The sequence below is a fragment of the Nelumbo lutea genome, chromosome 2, assembly GCF_056320005.1.
Source record: "Nelumbo lutea isolate HS-2025 chromosome 2, American lotus-T2T, whole genome shotgun sequence".
Lineage (NCBI taxonomy): Eukaryota > Viridiplantae > Streptophyta > Magnoliopsida > Proteales > Nelumbonaceae > Nelumbo > Nelumbo lutea.
Window position 1 is genome coordinate 47,914,856 of NC_142685.1, and position 21,718 is coordinate 47,936,573.

At 42.7% G+C, this 21,718-nt stretch overlaps 2 protein-coding genes across 5 annotated transcripts; one reads left to right on the top strand and one right to left on the bottom strand.

Moving 5' to 3' along the window:
- Nucleotides 1-8,435: 8,435 nt before the first annotated feature.
- On the top strand, nt 8,436-13,209 carry LOC148870458 (uncharacterized). 4 transcript variants are annotated; one of them, XM_088972772.1, is made up of 2 exons: nt 8,436-10,074; nt 12,679-13,209. In XM_088972772.1, exons 1-2 carry the CDS (start codon nt 9,298-9,300, stop codon nt 12,886-12,888), a joined length of 987 nt encoding a protein of 328 aa, XP_088828898.1. In that variant the 5' UTR covers nt 8,436-9,297; the 3' UTR covers nt 12,889-13,209. The 4 variants fall into 4 exon arrangements, with proteins under 4 accessions (XP_088828898.1, XP_088828901.1, XP_088828899.1 ...); XM_088972775.1 differs by lacking the exon at nt 12,679-13,209 and adding an exon at nt 12,222-12,559; XM_088972773.1 differs by lacking the exon at nt 12,679-13,209 and adding an exon at nt 12,230-12,559.
- Nucleotides 13,210-16,273: 3,064 nt separating this feature from the next.
- On the bottom strand, nt 16,274-20,810 carry PBCP (Protein phosphatase 2C family protein). The gene is made up of 11 exons (XM_088970672.1): nt 20,548-20,810; nt 19,210-19,261; nt 18,969-19,048; nt 18,801-18,882; nt 18,617-18,687; nt 18,371-18,450; nt 18,166-18,263; nt 17,022-17,145; nt 16,847-16,929; nt 16,649-16,698; nt 16,274-16,564 (listed from the first exon to the last, which is right to left on the bottom strand). The coding sequence occupies exons 1-11, from the start codon at nt 20,691-20,693 to the stop codon at nt 16,495-16,497; spliced, it is 936 nt and encodes a 311-aa protein (XP_088826798.1). The 5' UTR covers nt 20,694-20,810; the 3' UTR covers nt 16,274-16,494.
- Nucleotides 20,811-21,718: the final 908 nt, after the last annotated feature.

Below are 21,718 nucleotides of genomic sequence, written 5' to 3' on the forward strand. Positions count from 1 at the left end.
GGCAGACTACCATCACTCCAGGCCCATCAAGCTTGGTAACACGGAGGCCAGCAGTGCCAGCACAAGGCCCGCTCAACGGCGAAGGCGCCGGCGAAGTCGCCAAACCGCCACCCGCGCCTTGTCGAAATTCAGAGGCAAAGACACGAGCTCGGACGAGGTAGGGGCTGCCCCGGCTCTCTCCGTTCCTTCCCCCCTCGCATCGGAACTCCTGGCGGTCCCCTTACCCAGAGACTTCAAGCTCCCACCTCTGGACAAGTACAACGGGTCCTTCGACCCCAACGACCACGTTGACGCCTTTCAGTCGCAAATGCACCTCGCCAGGGCTAGCGAATCGTGCATGTGCGTGAACTTTACCACCATCCTCACGGGGTAGCCCGCACTTGGTATAGGAACCTGGCCCCCGGGTCGATAAAGTGATGGGCCCAGTTCGTGTAAGTCTTCACCACACACTTCGTCACCAGCCGACGATGCCCCATAACAGAGGAAAGCATCTTGGGAGTGGTCCAAAGAGAAGGAGAATCTATTCGGGGCTACATCAAGCGGTTCAACGAAGCATGCTTGCAAATACCGCAGTTGGAACCCGCAGTGCAGCTCGCGGCGGCCAAAAGAGGGGTGACGCACAAAGAGTTCAAATGGCACATGGTGGCCAACCAGCCCGCAACCGTGGCCGAATTCCTCACACTCGCAGATAAGTTCATGAGGACAGAGGAAGAAATCAACCAACGAAACGAAGGCGGAAACGAGAAAAGAAAGAGAGAAGGCGAGCTCTCCAACCCAGTGAATAGAAAAAACCCGACCCGGGAGCCGAAGCCGAACCAGTCCTTCCGGGCCCCCCTAGCAGTTCGGACGGACTATACGCCGTTAAACACAAGGCGGACAGAGATCTTAATGACGATCAAAGACGCTCCGTACGTTAAGTGGCCACCTCGCCTAAAAGGAAATCCGAACGAGAGAAACAAGAATTTGTATTGTAGTTTCCATAGAGACCATGGTCATAGCACCGAACAATGTAATAACCTCCGGGACGAGATAGAGGGACTCATCCATCGCGGATACTTGAGAAACTTTGTACAGCACAGCAATAACAATAAAGCATGTCGGCAAAGGGAGCACGAAAAGGATGCCCCCGAGTCTAGCAATAGACCTGCCAAACCGTTGCAGAAGCAGCCTCCGGAAGAGAGGCCAGTTCGGGGAACCATCCATGTAATAGTGGGAGGTTCAGTGGTAGCAGGGTGTACCTCGGCAGCAGCCCGGACTTCAGTTCGCGAAGCGGCCCTTGAAGAACAGTTTACGGAGGACGACGCGCGAGGAGTCCACTACCCCCATGATGACGCGCTTGTCATTAAGCTAAGGATCAGCGACTTCGAGGTCAGGCACGTACTCGTAGATTCGGGCAGCTCAGCGGACATCCTCTTCAAATCAGCATTTGACCAGCTGCAGTTACAGAGGAGCGAGATGAAGCCCGCGAACACTCCTCTGGTAGGTTTCAGTGGAGAGGAAGTCAGGGAGCAGAGGCAAGTTACCCGGAGATAGAAAAACTAGCATACGCCCTAGTAATAGCAGTTCGTAAACTCCGCCTGTACTTCCAGGCTCACACCGTCATCGTCCTAACTGACAAACCTCTTAGACAAGTTTTACTCAAACCCGAAGTCTTTGGTCGACTGACGAAATGGGCCATCGAACTCAGCGAGTACGACCTCCAGTAAAAATCGAGAACCGCTATCAAGGCCCAAGCTTTGGCAGATTTTATTGCCGAGTGCACTTTCAGCCACGAAGCCCCACAGGTCGAGCCCGAGGTCCCCAGTTGCAGTGAACCCGGAGCTCCTGAGCCCATAGAGTCCGAACCCCGTGAAGTAGCAGCTAGTGTGGCATCTCTCCTGGTCAGGCAAAGAGCAAATTGGGATGAGGAGCCCTGGATCCTTCACGTGGATGGTTCCTCGAATCGGCAAGGCAGCGGAGCTGGAATAGTCTTGTGTGGCCCGAGCGGCACAAAAGTAGAATACGCACTACGCTTTGAGTTCGTGGCATCCAACAATGAGGCAGAGTATGAAGCACTGATCGCCGGGCTGGACCTAGCGCGAAAGGTTAAGGCAAAACACTTGGTCATCTGCAACGATTCTCAGCTCGTGGTAAACCAAGTTACCGGCGAATACGAAGCACGCGATCTCTCCATGATCGCATATTTGGCCAAAGTAAAAGAAGCCCTGCTCATCTTCCGGTCACACATCATCAGGCAAATCCCGAGGTCAGAAAACACTGAGGTCGATGCCCTGTCCCGGTTAGCCAGTACGAGTCACAACAATATGAGAACTGTGTACATAGAGGACTTACCTCGGCCTAGTATTCTCGGGGGGACAGAGGAGGTCCCTCCCATCTTAGAAGCAGAGCCGAGCTGGATCGATCCACTCGCGAGCTTCCTGATAGACAGAACCCTCCCTGCAGAACGCAATGCGGCCAAGAGGGTGCAGCGCCAGGCGGCCAAATACGTCATAATAGACGAACGGTTATACCGACGGTCGTACACGCTCCCCTATTTGCGGTGCCTGCGACCTACCGAAGCCGAGTTCGTACTCCGCGACACTCATGAAGGCCTGTGCGGGCTCAAAAGGCACTTCGACAAGGATACTACTAGCCAACGATGAAGGCAGAAGCTGTCTAGTTCGTCAGAAAATGCGACAAATGTCAGAAGCACGCTAACATCCACCATCAACCTACATCCGAACTCAAATACCTCGCCAGCCCGTGGCCCTTTGCACAATGGGGCATCGACCTCCTAGGGCCGTTCCCACCAGCAACAGGCTTAAGAAAATTCTTAGTTGTTGCGGTAGATTATTTTATGAAGTGGATAGAAGCCGAACCTCTGGCAACTGTCACGGCTCGAAACATACAGAACTTCTTTTGGAAGAACATAGTATGTCGGTTCAGGTTACCTCGGGTTCTAATCTCCGACAACGGCAAACAGTTTGAGGATATCAAGTTCCAAGAGTGGTGCCAGAGCATGGGGATTCGGCAAAATTTCACGTCAGTCGCGCACCCGCAGGCAAACAGTCAGACGGAAGTAATGAATAGAGCCATCCTGCGCGGACTGAAAGCACGTCTGGATCGAGCTAAGGGATTGTGGGCCAAAGAGCTACCAAGTGTCTTATGGGCTCACCGAACTACCGAAAAAGCAGCTACGAGAGAAACCCCCTTCAACCTCACCTATGGCACTAAAGCAGTGATCCCGGCGGAAATCAAAATACCAACGTTGCGATTAGAAACATATGACGATCAGACGAACGGAGATGAGTTACGCACCAACCTCGACCTACTGGACGAGGTAAGGGACCTTGCGCACATCCGAACAGCGGCATATCAACAGCAGGTAGCTCACTACTACAATAGCAGAGTAAAGCAATGAAGCTTCCGAATCGGCAACCTGGTCCTCCATAAGATTATGGTGCCCGAACCCGGCATCGGCAAGCTTGGACCTAATTGGGAAGGGCCTTATAAAGTAAAAACAGCGCTCGGGGGCGCATACGAACTCGAAACCTTGGAAGGCAAACGAGTACCCTGAACGTGGAACATTGTGAACTTGAGGCGATACTACCTATAAACCACCTAGCGAAGTGGACGAAATCAGGCCCTATGTGCCACAAGGCAAGCCGAGGAACTTCGGCGTAGACATCACATTATCAGCTCGGCAAAAAATCAGTTCGCGGCATAAAAGACCACGGAAATTTAAAAACCCGGCAAAGAAACAACTCGGGGAAGATGAGCAAGGGGAAAAAAACACTCCATTGCAAGAAACAATACATTGGCAAAAAAAAAATTTACATGCCCGGAGCCACTTCTTCGCCATCGAAAGGCACTTCAACAACACCCGAAGGCCCTGCCTCTCCTTCAGAGTCCGGCTCGCCATCGGCAACATTGGCCATCTCCTGAGTTATACGCGAAGTGGTTATGGCACTTACATCGAGGTCGGGGTATGTATTCTGGATCATCCACCGGCTCAACTTGAACCCCCTCCTGTAAGAGTCCACCATCAGATCGTCAAAACGCGGGGAGGCAATGTAGTCTTCAACTGCCTTCTTCTTGGCGTCTTCAATGCCTTGGGAAAAAATCTGTGTTCTCTCCCTGATGTCCTCCTGAAGATACTCGACTTGATGCTACAAATCCAACTTCAAGTCCGCCATATGCTTGACAACTACCCCCATGGCCTCGACGTCACGCTGAGACCTCACCTGTCTGGCCATCGCGATGCGAGCAGCCTCTTCAGCAGCATAAGCATCCGCCTCAGCAGCCTGAGTATTTGCCTCTGCAGTACGGAAGGCTTCTTCAGCAGCATGAGTGGCAGCCTCCACAGCTCGCGCCTGTCGTGAGCTCCTCTCCACTTGGGCCGCCAAGGCATGAATCGAAGAATTCACCTACCAAAAGAAACAAGTGAGCAAATGACAGCAGAAGCAACAGAATAAAAAAGGAAGACAGAATCTAACTTACCACCATGACATGTGTTACGGCGCGGCAAGCGACTTGATTCAATGGAAGATCGGTCCACGCCGCGACCTCCTCGGGGAAAGTAGCGTCCCTACTCTTCTGAAGAGCGTAGTTCGGCGTCAACACGCTCCTAAACTCCCCTTGAGCTCCCGGGCCTGAGGGCCCAGCCTGCGTATGAGCAGACCCGGAGTGAGCAGAAGCACTTGAGTACGCAGGAGCGCCCGTATGAGTGGTTTCAGCGTAAGGCGCCCCGGCAGTCTCGTGCACCGGTGGAGTCTCTTCGGGCTCCCTGGGCAGATCCTCTGGCGTATGGTCTGGGGCTTGGGGCTCCTCATCCAGGGGCAACTCGGTACGAGTTCGCTTGGCAACCCTCTTCCTCCTCTTCATACCTTGGAACAAGCGCCCCCCACGAGTTCTCTCCGCATCCATCACACCTACAGAAACGAGTTCGACATCAAAAAAAAAAAAAAGAACAAAGCAAGCAAGAAACCGCATAGCTAGAAACCTACCCGAACTCAGGCCGGCTACAATAAGCTTGGCCTCCGTTAAGTAGTGGTGGCACTTTAAGCCTTGCCGTGCCCATTGCCGGAGACCCTTCACCGTCTCTTTATCAAGAGTTACGCCAAAATCGGGAGCGGCCTCACCCCACCCGGTCTGAAAGGGCCATCCTTGTGCACTTCGCATGCCGATGTAGTCCCGCTTCCAAGCCGGGACCTTATTAGGAAGATCATGCAGAAGCTTGAAACCCTGGCGAGGAGAAAGGTAATACGCCCATCTCCCCCCAGGAAGAGAACCCGCCTGTCTCTTGAGCATCAAGATAGAGGAGAATATCTCTAAGTCTAAGGGAAAGTTCTGCTCGCAAAAAAGGGAAATTGTCCCCACCAGGTTTCGAATAGAGTTCGGATGAAACTGGCCAATGGTGACACCGAAGTGGTTTATGACTTCGATGAGAAGGGGATGGAAAGGAAGTCGCAACCCTGCAGCAAGCTGCTCTCGAAAAATCACGATCTCGTCGGGACCGTGTTCCCAAGGAAAGCTACCCGAAGGAATAAAATATGTGTACCCCCCAGGAAGATTGTAAGACAGAAGTATGGATTGAAGCCCCTCAGGCGTCATGGTTGAAGGGCCAAACCGGTCTAGCATCCGACCTCGGCGGGAGGTAGACGCCAAACTGCCTGAAGCGACTCGACCTACTGGTTCGTAGTCCTCAAACTCCACCTCAGGATCACTGAGGCAGTCTGGGGACATGGCTCGGTTGGTGGAACCTACATCGGCCCTACTCGAAGAATCGTCTGAGCTATCAAAGCTAGACATTGGGGAAAAGACGAATTCAAGAAAGTACTCACCGGAAAGTTTGAAGAAATACCAAAGAACCGTGAACTGTATAACCAGCCTTGACGCGAGCTGGAAAAGACTTGGACGCGAGCTGAAGGGTTGGACGCGAACTTAGTAGACAAACCGCAGAAGTGACAACAACCGGGGTCCCCCACTATTTATATCTATAGTAACCAAGAATCGACCGTGCAGACCGAAGACGATCCAACGGCCCACGTTCTTACCGACCGCACAACCCTTAAGGTCGAGACGTGATTGGCGCGCGTCTTTCCGAAAAAAGCGAAACGTCAGTGCGTCTTTTTGAAACCGACGTCGCTTCGACACGCGTCTTTTCGAAACTGACGCGCCGCACGTCTCCCTGACAGTCGACCGCGCACGTACAGCAGTGGCGTGCCTTTTTGAAATGACCCGCTGGCACGTCCCAGCGGCGCGAATTGGTTTGAAATTTAAAATGCGCGGTCACAACCACCAGCGTTCTTGAGTAAGCACGTTTCCAGCCTTCTCGGAAACTGAAAGAACCCTAGCAAAAGCGTCTCATACAGTGAATGTTTGAAGGACGAGACAAATCCACCATCTACCTCGCGAAAACTCCCCGCACCATGGCAAGACCACCGGCGCAAGGAGGGGGGGCAATTGATGAAGGAAGATTTGGCCCGACCTCTCTATTATGTGACACGTGGCAGAAACAACAGCTCGGCAAAAGGGGCCAAGCCTAGGTGGGAACAAGGGGACACACTTCCCGAACTGACCCTTGTAACAGCTCGGGATACACTTCGCCGAACTGACCCACCTTGTAACAGCTTGGGATACACTTCACCGAACTGACCCACCTTGTAACAGCTCGGGATACACTTCGCCGAACTGACCCACCTTGTAACAGCTCGGGATACACTTCGCCGAAACTGCCACCTTGTAACAGCTCGGTATACACTTCGCCGAACTGACCCGCCTTGTAACAGTTCGGGATACACCTCGCCGAAATTGACCTGCCCTATAGATACCTCCGAGCTCAAGACCGCCTCGCTCAGCACTTCGCATCACCTTCTGGGCACCAAAACCAAACAAGTCGTACCATGCCTGACACTAGGGAAGTCCGTGCCCGAGGGCGCCACGCCTGACTGACTTGGGATCTGACGTTTGGCAGCAGCGATCTAAACAGCCACCTGCCACCGCCATCTCCAGTTAGACGGTTAGGCAGTGACGGTTCTGTCTCAGCAGAAAGGACGACGGCCGAATTGACAAGCACAAGGATAATCATACCCGATCTGACAAGGGCCTCGGGACGAGTACACGAAGTGACTATAAGAGCCCCCTGCCCCTCGACAACGGAGATATGCAAACTTTGCGCTATCTGGTACTACCTTGCTTTTGAAGGATTCTAACTTGAGCTTCGGAGCCTCTACACCGGGTTCCCCCCGAAGCTTTCCCATCTCCTCCGTTTCAGGTTCCCTACTACCCTGTTCGGAAGCAAGGCAACGGACAGCTAAGACCAGCCGGATTGCGCTCCATCAGTAATATATTAGCAGTCATTAGTCTCTTTAATGTCAAGTTAATGACATGGTGAGTTTTAGACATTTTGAAAAGTTGTGATGAGTTTAAGAGAAATGGTGAGTTTTTGACAATTTCCCTTATGCTAAAATTTAATTAATTATGATAGAGGTAATGATGTAACATTATGATCAAGTAAATTTTCATATTATTTCAAAGAATTGTTTAACCTAAAATCTTAAATTGTTAGATGAATTGCCTGAATAGGTTTTTATTCTTTAACGAACCCAACTTCATATTAATACATTATTTACTGATGCATCCAACATTAGCTAGAATAATAAACACATGAATTAATGTCTGAAATTAACTTACAGCCGTTTAGCACGGTGGAGCAAAACCCATGGAAGTAATGGGCAAAACTTCATTTGTCTAAAACTTGATTATTGCCCATTACTTCCATGGAGAAAAATCCATTTCATTGAAAGACTAAGAGAAAAGACAAAACTTCATTTGTCTCATCCACGGATATTCCAGAGTGGGGGACCCTTGGATTTATAGATTCATTTCGAAAGGATGCAAAACGTTGTCAATTGGCCAAGAATGCATTAATTTGGTTCTATGCTAGAATGGTAAAAGCAATGAGACTGATATATAGTGAGTACCCTGCTTTTAATGGCTTCCCCCCCAAAAAAAACCCTGTGCTTTTAAAGAATAAGAGAGACTGTGTGTACGAGAATGCCGTGGACATGTTCTCTCCTATGTCTTTTTTTTTGCTCCCCTGTAACTAGTAAGAGGCCTTACCAAATTACTTAATTTATTGTTTTTTGTTTTAATTCAGTTTCGAAAGATTACAAATTAAATTAAAAAATGTAGTGTAAAATCTTGTATTTTGTATGTACTTATAATAATGTATATATTTATATTTATACTTTTTTCAAATCCATAATTAATAATAAAAATAAACGAGCTGAAATGGATAGATTAAAGAGGGAATGTCATTTTCTTATTGGATAGAAGCAATTTCAAGTCATCGTTTGATAAGTTTCTCTCCTCAGGGAGATATTCCAAACCACGTATAAGATATTCCTTCACACAGGATATTACCAAGAAAAGAAAATTCTTATTAGCATACAGCATCTTTTATCTTCAGGATATTTGCGTAGAAATTAAATCAGAATGTTTTGATATAATGCCAATCTTTACAAATTTTCAATAAAATCTAAAAGTTATGGCATTCAAATAACCCAAACAGGATGGGCTAGAACTTTATGGGTTTGGGGAATAGATCCTGGCTTCCTTCTCTGATCTCTCTGTTGCGTTTGGGTTTGATAAGCTTCTCTCCTCAGGGACGGCTACCCCCGTTGTGTGCCCCATTTCGTCGTTGCTCGTCCGTTGGAAATGGGAAACCAGAAACGTTGAGTTAATCGGAATCGAAAATCGATTTGCAAGTTGCAACCGTAACCAAACATCGCCGTGCGGGTGCGGCCCGTGGGCCCGTGCTTTCTCCAATTAAGTTGGAGTTGGAAATTGGAATTAGCGTACAGGAATTTCTTTTTTAATTAATTTTCGCACATGAAAAAATAAAAAAATTTATATGGCCTGGGTGAAAGGAAAGGAACTTGGAAGGATCTTGGTAGAACTACCCCATTCTGAATAAACTGACTCTGTTCTTTTCTGTTTTCTCAAACCCTAATCTGCAAGGCGGTTCTTTTTCCTGTTCTTCTTCTTCTCTCAGCACTCTATCTATCTCTCTAGGCGCAAAAGAGCAACCATAGCTACATCGTTCTTCTCTGCATAATCTCTCCTTTTTCAGATGTGACTCAACCTGTTCCCTCCATTCTATCTCCTCTTCCAGAAAATATATTTGTGTATGGCGAGAACCCGATTCAACCAAATCCAAAAGCGATATCCAAACCCTAATTCTTCCAACTCCCTTTCAAACACCAGCCCTACTTCAATCTCTCTCTTTCTGCACCCTCCAAATCCTTTCTCCACATGGCCACGGACGCCTCTCCCAAATTCCATCAAAATTCCGACTTTCGCACGGTCCCTCAACCCCCCGATTTCCACCCTGAGGTAACTGTTGCTTCCCACGACGGCCTTGAATTCTGGCAGTTCATGATCGCAGGCTCCATCGCTGGTTGCGTCGAACACATGGCGATGTTCCCTGTCGATACCCTCAAAACCCGTATGCAGGCTCTCGGCTCCTGCCCTGCTCGGTCCGTCAGCCTCCGGCAAGCCCTTAGATCAGTTTTGCAACATGAGGGCGCCATAGGTCTCTACCGTGGGATTGGAGCCATGGCTCTCGGTGCCGCTCCTGCCCACGCAGTCTATTTTTCTATCTACGAGGTTTGCAAGGAGTTTTTCTCAGGTGGGAATCCGAACAATTCGGCTGCCCACGCCGTTTCGGGAGTTTTTGCTACTATTGCTAGTGATGCCGTATTAACGCCCATGGATATGGTGAAGCAGAGATTACAATTGCGGAGTAGTCCTTACAAAGGTGTGATGGACTGCGTTAAGAGGGTATTGACGGAAGAGGGATTTGGAGCTTTTTACGCCTCTTATCGGACTACTATCTTGATGAATGCCCCGTATACGGCTGTTCACTTCGCAACATACGAGGCCGCGAAGAGGGGGTTGGTGGAGATATCACCGGAGAGTGCGAGTGATGAGCGGTTGGTAGTCCATGCCACGGCTGGGGCCGCTGCAGGGGCTTTGGCTGCTGCTATAACAACGCCGCTGGATGTTGTTAAGACCCAATTGCAGTGCCAGGTAAAACGAAAAACTTAGAATATGTTGTTTAGCGCTTTCGTTTTGCACTTTGTTGGGCTTATGGTTCTGCACATACGCCTCTGTTAATCAGATTTCAGAATGCGGTCGAATTTATTGCAATATGGAAGTGTTTTGGGATTTGGGGCTTAACATTTTCTACTCTTAATGACCAAGCAACTCCATCTTGTTACTTTCTGGTTTGCATGTAATGCTTTTCTACATTATTAAATTTACAGGAAGTTGCAATTATCTCTGGCATAAATTCCACATTTCCACATCAGGTTTTGTACTCTCATGTAGGCACTTGATTAATTATCCCTGCTTGGACTGGATACTATATGATATGTAGTCTGACTTAGGCTATTATAGTGTTATATCCATTTTTACATTTCCCTCTTCTTTACACTAATTCATCCATTGCTTCAGTTTTCTTTGCCAATAGACATAGGGAAAACAGAACTATTGATTAAAAACTGTTAATGTACATAACAATAAGTAATTATTTTTTGTTCATAGATTGTTTATGTATAAGCTTACTATATATAAGAACAAGAAATCATCACTGGAATAATTTTTAACATGCCTTATAATACTTGTTAATTGGAATTAGTAAATAATGTATGGTATGTTATGTAGATTTTTATTAAATCATTTACTAATAATTTGTCACAACATATATGTTATAATTACTGTTATTATTGTTAAAAAGAAGCTTTAAAACTATATTGGTGATTGTTCTTTCAAAAATTAAGATGTCGAACAGTGTTTCAAAAGGAGTGTCTAGGTGCACATTAGGACGCATTGTAAGGCATGTACCTCATGTTGCTTGGTTGCTCCTTCTAAAAGCAGCCCAAGATGTGCCTTCTATATGTTTCCTTTTTTTGTTACTTTTTATATTGTTTTACACCTTTATAGTGACTAGTGATGTACTAACTTCTAAACTACCTTTGGTTGGTGCTTATGCACCAGCAATGGTTTAGTAACTTTTCAAAGAAACAAAAAAAAGACTTTTTGAATACTTGAAATCCTAGTTGTTGTTGATAGAATCTCAAATAGCAAAATTTCCACTAAAGAAGTGACAAAAATACAACCAATCTCTGATCCGACTCTAAAATAGAATGTATTGCAACTGAAATTACAAACAAACCTTCTTATGTATACAGGTAAAAAGTTCAGGTCAGGGGTGCGGCAGTTGAACTACATGGGACACGCCATTAATAGGATTTATGTGTGTGTATTTTAGTAAGAAAATCTTAGATTAACTTGCAGGGCATGGCGAAGTTTTTGGAGTGAAAAGATTGCTTTGAGAATTTTTTAGGTAATTTATATCTATCAAAAAAAATTAGGTAATTTAAAAACCTATAATTATGTTAACATTGGAAGTAAACTCCTGCATCTTTTGAAAGGAAGAAATTGGAGCCCGAGTATCATTTAAAGAAAGTAAAAGACTGTTGTTAGCAAGTGGAGATTGGGTCTGAATCCATTTATACGGTCTGGAAACTGATATTTTACCAGCTATTGCAAGCTAGTCAAAGGCATTTGTTCTCCATGACTTGAACCTTGTATGTCTAGGTTAATGCTCCATCTGTACTATGTAGGGTCATCATACTGGATCGTGTATGATGTATCATTGCTCCATGAGATGCACATTTATGGTATTCCTAGTCTACTTTGGATGACTAGATAAGCCTACCTGGTTGCAGGACAGAATGCTAATGTTTTGCCAACTGGGACATCATGATTCGTTCATACCATGAATTCAAGAAAGGGGAGATGAGATGAATAATTTCCATTGAGAAGATGTTTGGAGCTATACACATGTAATATATTATATTCTTAAGAGGATCTGGTCTTATAATGTTGTTCATTTTGCTACTTGAAGCTGAATATTTTTATTTTCTTTTAATGATAGAAAAGGTAATTATACAACTACTACATTGTAACACATTATTAAGTTTGAGTTTAGTGTAGACATGCAAGCAAAATATTATTTTTGTAAATCCCTAAGCAGTGTTCCACTTAGGTGATCTCTGTATTGTGGTCTATGCATTTTATATGGTATATCACTAGCTTTTAGTTATGCTTTTTTTCATTATGTATTTAATGGTTAGCAATGGTAATCTTGTTTGCCACCATTTGACGCCTAGTTGCTTAGTTTGGTGGAAGCACAACCAACTCGGTGGTGGTGGTGAGATGGCTAAAGGAAGACAACATTGGTGTGTGGAAACTACAACAATGAAAGGAAAAAATTTAAATGGCTGACTAGGGACATTGAGATGAAATACAGTTGGGTGAACAGAACTGCTAATTCACTTGCTGACTGGTTAGTCAAGCAATGGGTGAATAGGGATTGTTTGTTTTGGGCTCATTTCTAGTTTTGTTTTCCCTTGTAATTTGCTGGTGGGGGTATTAAGACAGTTTACCTCCCTTTCTGTACTTAAAGTTTCTTAAATTTTAATAAAGTTACTTGTTATTGATGAAAAAAGTGCTAACCATAGGCTAGTTTTTCTAGTCAATGTCATCCATTTCTCTTGTTTGTATTCTTTTACTCTGTTTTTCTAGTAGTTTTTTTATATAGCTTCTTTTTGATATTTGGCTGCTTAGGGCGTATGTGGATGTGATAGATTTGCCAACGCGTCTATTGCGGGTGTCATACGAACCATAGTGAGAAAGGATGGATATACTGGACTAATGAGAGGTTGGATGCCTAGGATGTTGTTCCATGCACCTGCTGCAGCAATCTGCTGGTCTACTTACGAAGCATCAAAAGCATTCTTCCAAGAACTCAATGGTGACAGTGGCAAAAGCAAGTGAACATAAGGGACCAGCATTTTTTGTGTTGTACTACAGATACCTCAACCCGGCTGATGATAAAGGGATGCATTTCACCGCGGCAATGTCAGATTGAAACCACATATACATCTCTTAGAAATGACCATTAAAAGGTGTTAGTTAAGCAATCGGATTGAATTTGTTTGTACCATATAAATTGGTTGCTTTCAGATTTAATAATGTTAATGATCAGTAAAGGTGGTTGAGTTCACCTGTCTGAATTGGTCATGCACTATGGAATTTTTACTAATTGTTGCCCATTTGTGGCATTTAGTTCAATGCAAATTGGTTAGTATCTGAAAATTTTAACTTTGTTTTCTAAGAATTTAGGGATATAGGGGAAATTGTTTAATTTTATTGCTTACAGAAATTTCTTTGGGACAATATCATGATGTCAGATGGGAAGGGTGTCATAGTCGGTCTCCTTTGTCTGTTTTAGACCTTTTTTTCAATGGGACCTAATCGGCAATGAAAGTCGCCATCTACCATAGGTGATGACTGATGAGGCCTCCAGAAAAACCTTGAAAACTTTCTACCAGTGGCCCCTGATTCTACCTTTCAAAGGCTCCAAGTATACCCAAGTGGCAATAGAGCCTAAATAAAGAGGGAAATTTGAGGGCGTTGTTGGATCTTTGTTTGTCTATGTTTTGCTTTCAATTAATTAATTTATAATTTTTCAAACGCTTTAAATGATAGTCACTGGTTGGCATTGGGTCTTAAACCCACCAAAGATCCAAAATTCACTGATTGAGATGACATAATGTTATTGGCCAGTAGAGAATTCTCTCCTAGCCGGATCGGAGAGGATTCGAAGGTTACATTTCCATCCTTAGTGGCAAACTTTTAGGGAAGATGGGGCATGATTTCTTGTGGAATGGTCCTGGTGATAAAGACCACCTGGTTCATCATGGTCAAAGATAGAAGTGGGATTGGTCTTCGATCCCTCCAGTAGATTAACAAGGCTTTTACTTTGTAAATTGCTGTGACAATTTGGCTCTTAAAGGGAACACTTGGAGGAAGATCAGTGGTTGTAAGTGTGACTGCTTTAACCTTGACTTTTTTTTTTTTTTTTCTATTGAATCACACGCCATAGGGGCCGTAAATCCGTAATTCATTTTTCTCGGACATATGGATAGCACAATGCTTTTATTTTTCTTTTTACAAAAATCTAAATATTCTTCTTCAAAGTCTCAACTCGGATGCACATCTGTTCTGCGACAAATTTATTTACATACCAACTGAGCCACCTTAATTTTGATCCTTGCCTAGTTTCTACTTCCTATCCCTGTCTGGAAACGAATCATACAGGCATCGAGGAAGAGTTGCTTAAAAATGTTGCATATAAACCTAGAGAAGGATCTCATGTTCTGGTTCATCATGGTCAAAGATAGAAGGATCTCATGTTCTGATGGTCCACTCCACCGTCTATCCTGATCTGTTTCACGTAGCAGCAGCGAAGATGTCAGTCATAGTTAAAGAATGTAATAAGTGGTGGCTAACTAGGACAAGGGACGATACAAGAATATGGAAGCTTGAAGAGGACAGTCCTTGTGTTAAGTGTTAAGCTCCTCCCTTGAATCCTTATAAAGTCCAAATCAGGATTCCTTTCCCTGGAACTCTGGAAGGCTGTGTTCATTTTCCATCTGAAGGAGCATTTTTTTTTTTAACATAGACTGCAGTGCTAGGCAAAATTCTCACAATCAAACACTTGATGTCAAGGGGTTGGGTGCTGGAAAACGTGTTGTCTTTGGTGGTGTTTGGTATCGGTGCCGTTTTTTGAAAAAATGGTGCCCTGTAGGTGCCACTTCAGAGAAAAGGGTGCTGGAAGTAATGCCCTCTTATTGGGTACCATTTTCTCAGAAAAAATGTTACTTCAGACTACGCCTTGGAAACCGGGAAAGTGTGGTATGGAGCAATGTCAAATTTGATATTTTTTGAAAAAACGGAGATCGGATCTGTTCCTCACATAGGGCGCCTCACACGCACATCCCACCATGCATTGGGAACATCTCCCATACTTGTAAGTTATTTTTCACGGGAAATGTTCCCAATACACGGTGGATGTGCACGTGGGTCACCCAAGTGTGAGAAGCAGATCCCGTTCCGGAAAAACAGTGCATTGCTACCAATAATACAATGACATGGCATCAATATGACATCATCTTGAACGTTGGATAATAAGATAAATGTTGAAAACATTTCTGCCAGCACTGGTACCAAATAAAACCAATGCTGTTTTCTCAAAAAATGTCTATGTAACAGCACCAGTTCCAAACAAAAAATACTCCACATGCCCAGCACCGCGATATTCCTAGCACCGATGCCAAATACCTACTTTGTTAGTCAGAAGCAGAATCCCTCACACTTGGTACCCTTTCATTGCGTTATTCAAAAGAACGTGGCGATTCACTGAGATCTATTTATGCTCGTCCTCCTAGTTTATGAAAGTGTTCTAGCGATTATAAGTAATACTACGAAGCCTCCTTTCTTTTGACCTTTGTACTGCGCAACAATAGGTGCATGGGGAGGAAGTAGCCGGATTTTTTACATGAATGCACCCCTTAGACTGTGTTTGGCTTGAAAGAAAAGTTAAGGAAAGGAAGGGCTACCTTCTAGGGGTGTTCACGGTTCAGGTAACCAAACCGTGGGCCTTTTTTTTAACCAAAGCAGTAGTACCAGTTTTTGGAAAACTAGAAATCAGAACCAAACTGAAATCAATCAATTAACCAGTTGACCGGTTTGGTTAACCGTCGGTTCAATTTGCCAGTTTTTTGGTTTTTAGTTTTTATAATATATATTATAAAAATTATATAAATATATAATAAAAAATTATAAATATATAAAATATATATAATATACATAAATATATAGAAAAACATGTGTACCGGTCGATTCGATTAACCACTAATTTTTTATATTAATTAACCAAAACCGAACGGTACCTTCAGTTTTTTAAAAACACCAAACCAAAACTGAACCAACTGGTTCGATTAACCGATTTTTTAGTTTGGTTTTGATCGGTTTTTTTTTCTCTCCTACTACCTTCCCTTTCAAACCAAACACAGAGAGAGAGTCATGATTAATGCTTTGGGAAAGCAGGAACTCAGTTTGGAAGGAGTACGAATGCAAATACATAAAGTGTAAAACCTTGTATTTTATATTACTTTTATACTTTGTATGTAATTGTACTGTACATATTTGTACTTGTACTCCTTCCGAACTGAGCCAGAGAGACTCATGATTACTGGAGTTTCATTGGTTGCTCATTGAGCATTTCTGAAATCATTTTGGGGAGCTAATCTTCAGTTAGGGATATAATATTGGGTGAAAATCTGTAAATTTTGGATATGATTCTAGCTCATTAACCATGTTAAGTTGCATCTAGGGATGGCTCTTCTTTTGCTATTTAAATTTTATTAATATATATATACACCATTTATCAACTAAAAAAATTAATAGCTCTGTGCAGTTTGGCATCTTTCCATTCTGGACATTGGTGTCATGATTCATCATGAATAAATAAGCAAACAGCTTCCCTGAAAATCGCTTTAGGGCCTTCAATAATTACATTCATACTTCTTAATTTATCTAAGAAGATGAAAATGTATCATGAGCTACAACCTGGCCCACGATAACTGTGATATCATCCAGCTTTCCACCTGCATAATGAGAGAGTAGTTAGCCTTGACATTGAGAGACAGACATGGGCAGTAACTGTGTAAGTGATTTAAAATGAGGCTTTCCTGTCAGCTTCATCCCAAGGATTTTCTTCCAAAATGGAACATCAAAGCCCTGCAAGCATTGGCGCCATGATAAGTATGCAATGTTATTATTGACTTTTCTATTACCAAAAAGACTTTCTTTTGTAAAAATCATATATATTGATTATTTAAAAGCAATCATACTTGTTAGTTATAATTAATTTCTTCTAATAACTTACCTTATTCCTGGCTTCCAATGAGTAGGGTGAATCAAAGTCGGTGTCCCTTGAATGATTGCTAGCTAGGTTAGCCAATGCCTTGGCTATGGTTGAAGTTGAAACCACAGTCAGAAACTCACGAGGGGAATGAGCAACTTCTGGAGTGGATAGACAAATTAAAGAAACAAACACCTACCAGCCTCTGAAACATTGCTGAATTTAGAGATTGTTGAGACAATTTCATGGTCATAAACATTGTCAAATAGTCCATCAGATCCCATAACTATTGTGTCTCCCTCTATTAATTCCACAGTGCTAACCTGTTTCCAAAAGATATAGGAGGTACACCATCAGGAAAGAGGTAATCGGTGTCAGTTTGCCAAGCATAGGTGCATAGATGAAAATGTTGGGAGAGGAAGAGGTGGTGATGAATATTTTGCTTTTGTCAACACAGGACTAGTTCTAGGTGAAAAATTGAAAGTTTTCTCTTTTTGTACTACAAGGAGTGAGTAGGGGAGAGAAAAGAAATTGTCATGATATTTTCAACAGTGACAAGGGAAGCTAACGTCTAAGGACATCCTTTGTTATCCCTTTTTGGCCTTTCACTTTGATCATCACCATCAGAACATTCTCATTCAACTACCCCTTAATTTCCATTTCAGAGGAAAAGAATTTAAAGTTCAAACCAGGCACACAATCCAACTATAACAATGAAATGTTAAAGTCAAAGAATTAAGCTTTTTTATAGTAAACAAAAAATCATTAAAATAAAAAGGATAACGGTAACTGATTGCTTCTGCTTGTCTTCACATCTTTATTTCCAAGGTATCTTGAGAACATTGAGTCCAAAGGCTTCAGATATAAGCTCAGAGGTGGACTTAGGACTTAGCCAATCCAAAACAAGGTAGTATCAGATATAACACCACTTACTAATTATGAATTTCTTTACTTTGAGAGGTTTACTTGGTGTGGAGAGAAATTTTCATCCAGAGAAAAGCAGTTAACCTATGCACCATTCGAAAGAAACATGTGTGCACTGTGCACACATGCAAACACATGGCTCATGAAAAAGAGAGATCTAAAATTCACATTGTTATTTGGTACATGCCCTATCTAAGCATGAACTACTGTTACTTTTGTTCTGTCTAGGAAGTACTTCTGTTTTTAGATCATTAACAAGATAGAAGTGTGTATTTATATGATGAAATATGAGATAACTGCAATTCTTAGGGTATTGAAATCTCTGACTACTTGACATTTAACATGTCATAAGGAAATAAAGCCAACTTAAGTATGTATATATTTCACTACAGATATAATTAATGCTTGATATAATTTACCACAGCATCTAGGTATGTCTGCCCAGCTGCTTCAGAGCTCAACTGGTAAGGACAGTCAAAGTAATGCTCTTGTGGAGATGATGAGAAAGCAATCTGGCCTGAAAAAGAACAAGGACAGTGAAGGAACTCTTACTGTGGAGATGTTAGACTAACTTAGCATAAGAAAACCAAACTGTAGAAAGAACAGGATGTAAGATGATCCTACCTTGCCGAACAACCTTTAATCCACAATCCCCAACATTTGCAATTTTCAGAATTCCATTACGCTCCAGCATGGCAACAATTCTACTTAGTCAAATGGAAGAGAATGTTTATGAGTCTTGACCACACACACACATGCACAAACAAACCTTATGTGTGTATATATGCACGCATACACATAACAAGGCATATGTAGCTAAAAAATATTTATAATAAATTGGAGGAAATGTATTTGAATAACTTAACCTACACAGTAGCTGAACCAATGGAAGAGGTAGCAGCATGTGCTTTCCCCAACAGGATCTGAGGGTCATAATTGACCTGCCAAATAAGTAACATTTATCCAATGTTATTGGCAAATACAACAGCAAGGCCCTTTATTACATGTGTGTATGTGTATTATAGTGTGGAGAAAAATCTAAATTGTACATCACCTCATCATCATCAACTAAACACAAAGCATTAGCCATCAGCTCTTGGGGGAATAATGCAGGATCTATGTTCTGCTCAGCCCATCTGTCACTCAAGCAGTTAGAAAAAAAAAATGAGAGAAAAAAAAATCTAGTGCTTCAAATTGAAGGAAATGTATTTGAATAACTTACGCAGAGACACCATCCGCAACTGCAAGAACTCCTCCATTGTAACTGCTCACGAAAAAGGCATCTTCTCCTCCTCTATCAACCTTAAAACAGCAAGATTTAAAAGTGAGGTGCATTGGCACAAAATTGGTACTTTTCAAGTGAGCATTACACTAGAACATACTATGTGAAAGAAAAATAGAGGTAAAGAATGATATTTTTCAGAAGTTAGGAGAAAACTAGAGCTTTACAAGGCTTGTACTACCTTGTTAGGGTGTGGAATTAGGTGAGTTCCAACACAGAAAGACACCTCCGACCTATGTCCATGAGAAAATAGATCAATGTGATTGTTAAATTTCTTTTTGACAAATCTCAAGGCCTATAAGAAAGAAAAGAAGCTGTTTGCTTACAATAGTTCAATATCGGCATCTAGCTGGAACATTTTAGATGTATTAAATATTGCAAGATGTCCATTTCTTATGATTCAGGTTATGGTAAATTGACTTACATAAATATGCAAAGATTAATAGAATGACCCACTACCTCACTTTGGTTGGTATTGATTAGATCCTGTTCTGTCAAAATCAATTTTGCATGGACATGGACAGGAAAACCAGAATCTAACGTGTGCCTGGGATTCCAATTTGGCAAGACCAAGAAAAGCTGGAATAGTCTATAAAGAAGTATAAACTATTAAAGCAGCTCATTTTTTGTTGAGTTCTAACTTCTAACATAGCTATAAAAGAAATCTGACAGTCTATCTTTGTTACCTTATAGTGTTTAACGTTTTAAAAAAGAAAATCGATATTCATTGTGTAGATTAGCTATTCATTTATGTCAAATAACAAAGGAAATGAAAATACTACGCTTAAATGTTCCTTAACAATCAATGGAATGTTAGGATCCGTCTGACCAGCACTAATACTTACATTGTGCACTTCCTTTTTAATCTAAGAGTATCTAAATCTTTTGAATTTTCTCTTTCCAAATACTAGATTAAAGGGACCCTTTCCTTCTTTAACGGTTGATTGGAGAGGTAGGTCCAGAGATAGTCAAGGACAGCTGAACAAGGCGGATTAACTGCTCCGGTTGATCATGCTAAGCTAGTAATTGTTTCAGATGTGGGTGATGTATGGGTCCGATGCTTCACTATAAGTCGTAGGCAGAATATGGGGAAACCTATTAGGCATTAGATTAGCTATACTCTATAATCAGTCAAGACCGGAACATGGAAGCTTTACTTGAGAAGAATAATTGATGCTTTCTGTACCGTTTATTTCCTTGATTTTTCCTACATTTAAACAGGTTTGTCCTCCGTAAGTTTGAATCCAAGTGAGGCATTTGAATTCCCCTTCTAATCAGAGTTCTGTTAACCCTTTTCAGTTTTCAGGTTAGCTTTTAGTTCATTAACTTCAGTCCAAGAATCACAATTCTTGCACCACACGTTGCAAATGTAGGAACCTATTTTCCCAATTTAGAAAATAATGCTGCAAAACCAGACTAAACCATGGAAATGCTCGACAGAAGATCAGAAGCCTCCAAAGGAGACCATTAGAATGGCAATAGCTCTAGAAATTCAAGTGAAATGCGGAGAATCACTTACCCAACTGGACCCTCTGGTGGAGCGCATGAGAGAGAAAGCGGTCTCCTCGCCCTTGGATGTGAATCATATTTAAAAGGGTTGTGAGAGAAAGAAAGTGAGAGCCTCTGATAATGAGAAAACAAAGACCGGAAAATGGGAATCGCCATTCCCGGGGAGCTCACTCGCTCTCGCGTTCTCAGGAGTGCGTCTCTATTGGGCAGGATTCGGTGGGTGTTGAAAAAGTGCGCCACGTCGGAGAGATGTTGGTTCCCGCTACCACCAGCCCCGAGAGACCGATATTTACAATTGGCTCCTTAATCCTCTTTTAAATAATAAAGGCACCATATGGCATGAAATACTAGGGTCTGTTTGGTTTGCAGGAATGAAAGTCTAGAATCGAATTATTTCAATTCCAACTGTTTGGTTGTACAGAATTAGAATTGGAATCTCATTTTTATTCCTGATGGAATGACATTCTCCAATTTGAGGGAATGACCATTCCCTCCCATTCCCTTGGGAATGAAATCTTATTCCAACTTATTCTAATTCTTATTTTGATTCCCGTGAAAACTAGACTATAGGAAAAGACTATTCCGATTTTAATTTTAATTTCGAATTTGATTTCAATTCTAATTACAAGCCAAATGAATCCCTAGTGTTTTTGAGGTTTTGATCCATTTAAGGCAATAGGCACGCAAGGCCTCAAGACTTATCCCCCTATGCATTAAAAAAACGAATGAATGAAAAGATGCCTAAGGTTGAAAGTATTGATGCACCCCAATACGCATCGATATATCCTTCAGTGTATTGGCGGGTGTATCACTGCTTTGAACCTTGATTGGAATTGAAGATCTATCCCCCTAACCTATTTTTGAAAATAAAACTAAAAGAAGGAATGACTAAAGTTCAAAGTATCGATACACCCCAATACATATCAATACATCCTTATTGGCATATCAGGATGTAAAAAACTGTTGTTTTCACCCTTTTCATCTCCCAATCCCTCATTGAGTTCAATTCCCATCCATCTCTCTCCTCGTTTCTCGCCACCAGTCCACCATGGGCCCATGGGCAGAGAATCTCAGTCTCAGATATAAGACTGGGACTAAGAGAAGTCTGTTGGAGATTTAAAAAAGGGGAAATTGTCTAAAAACAACATTTCTCTTAAATTCATTACAACTTTTTAAAATGT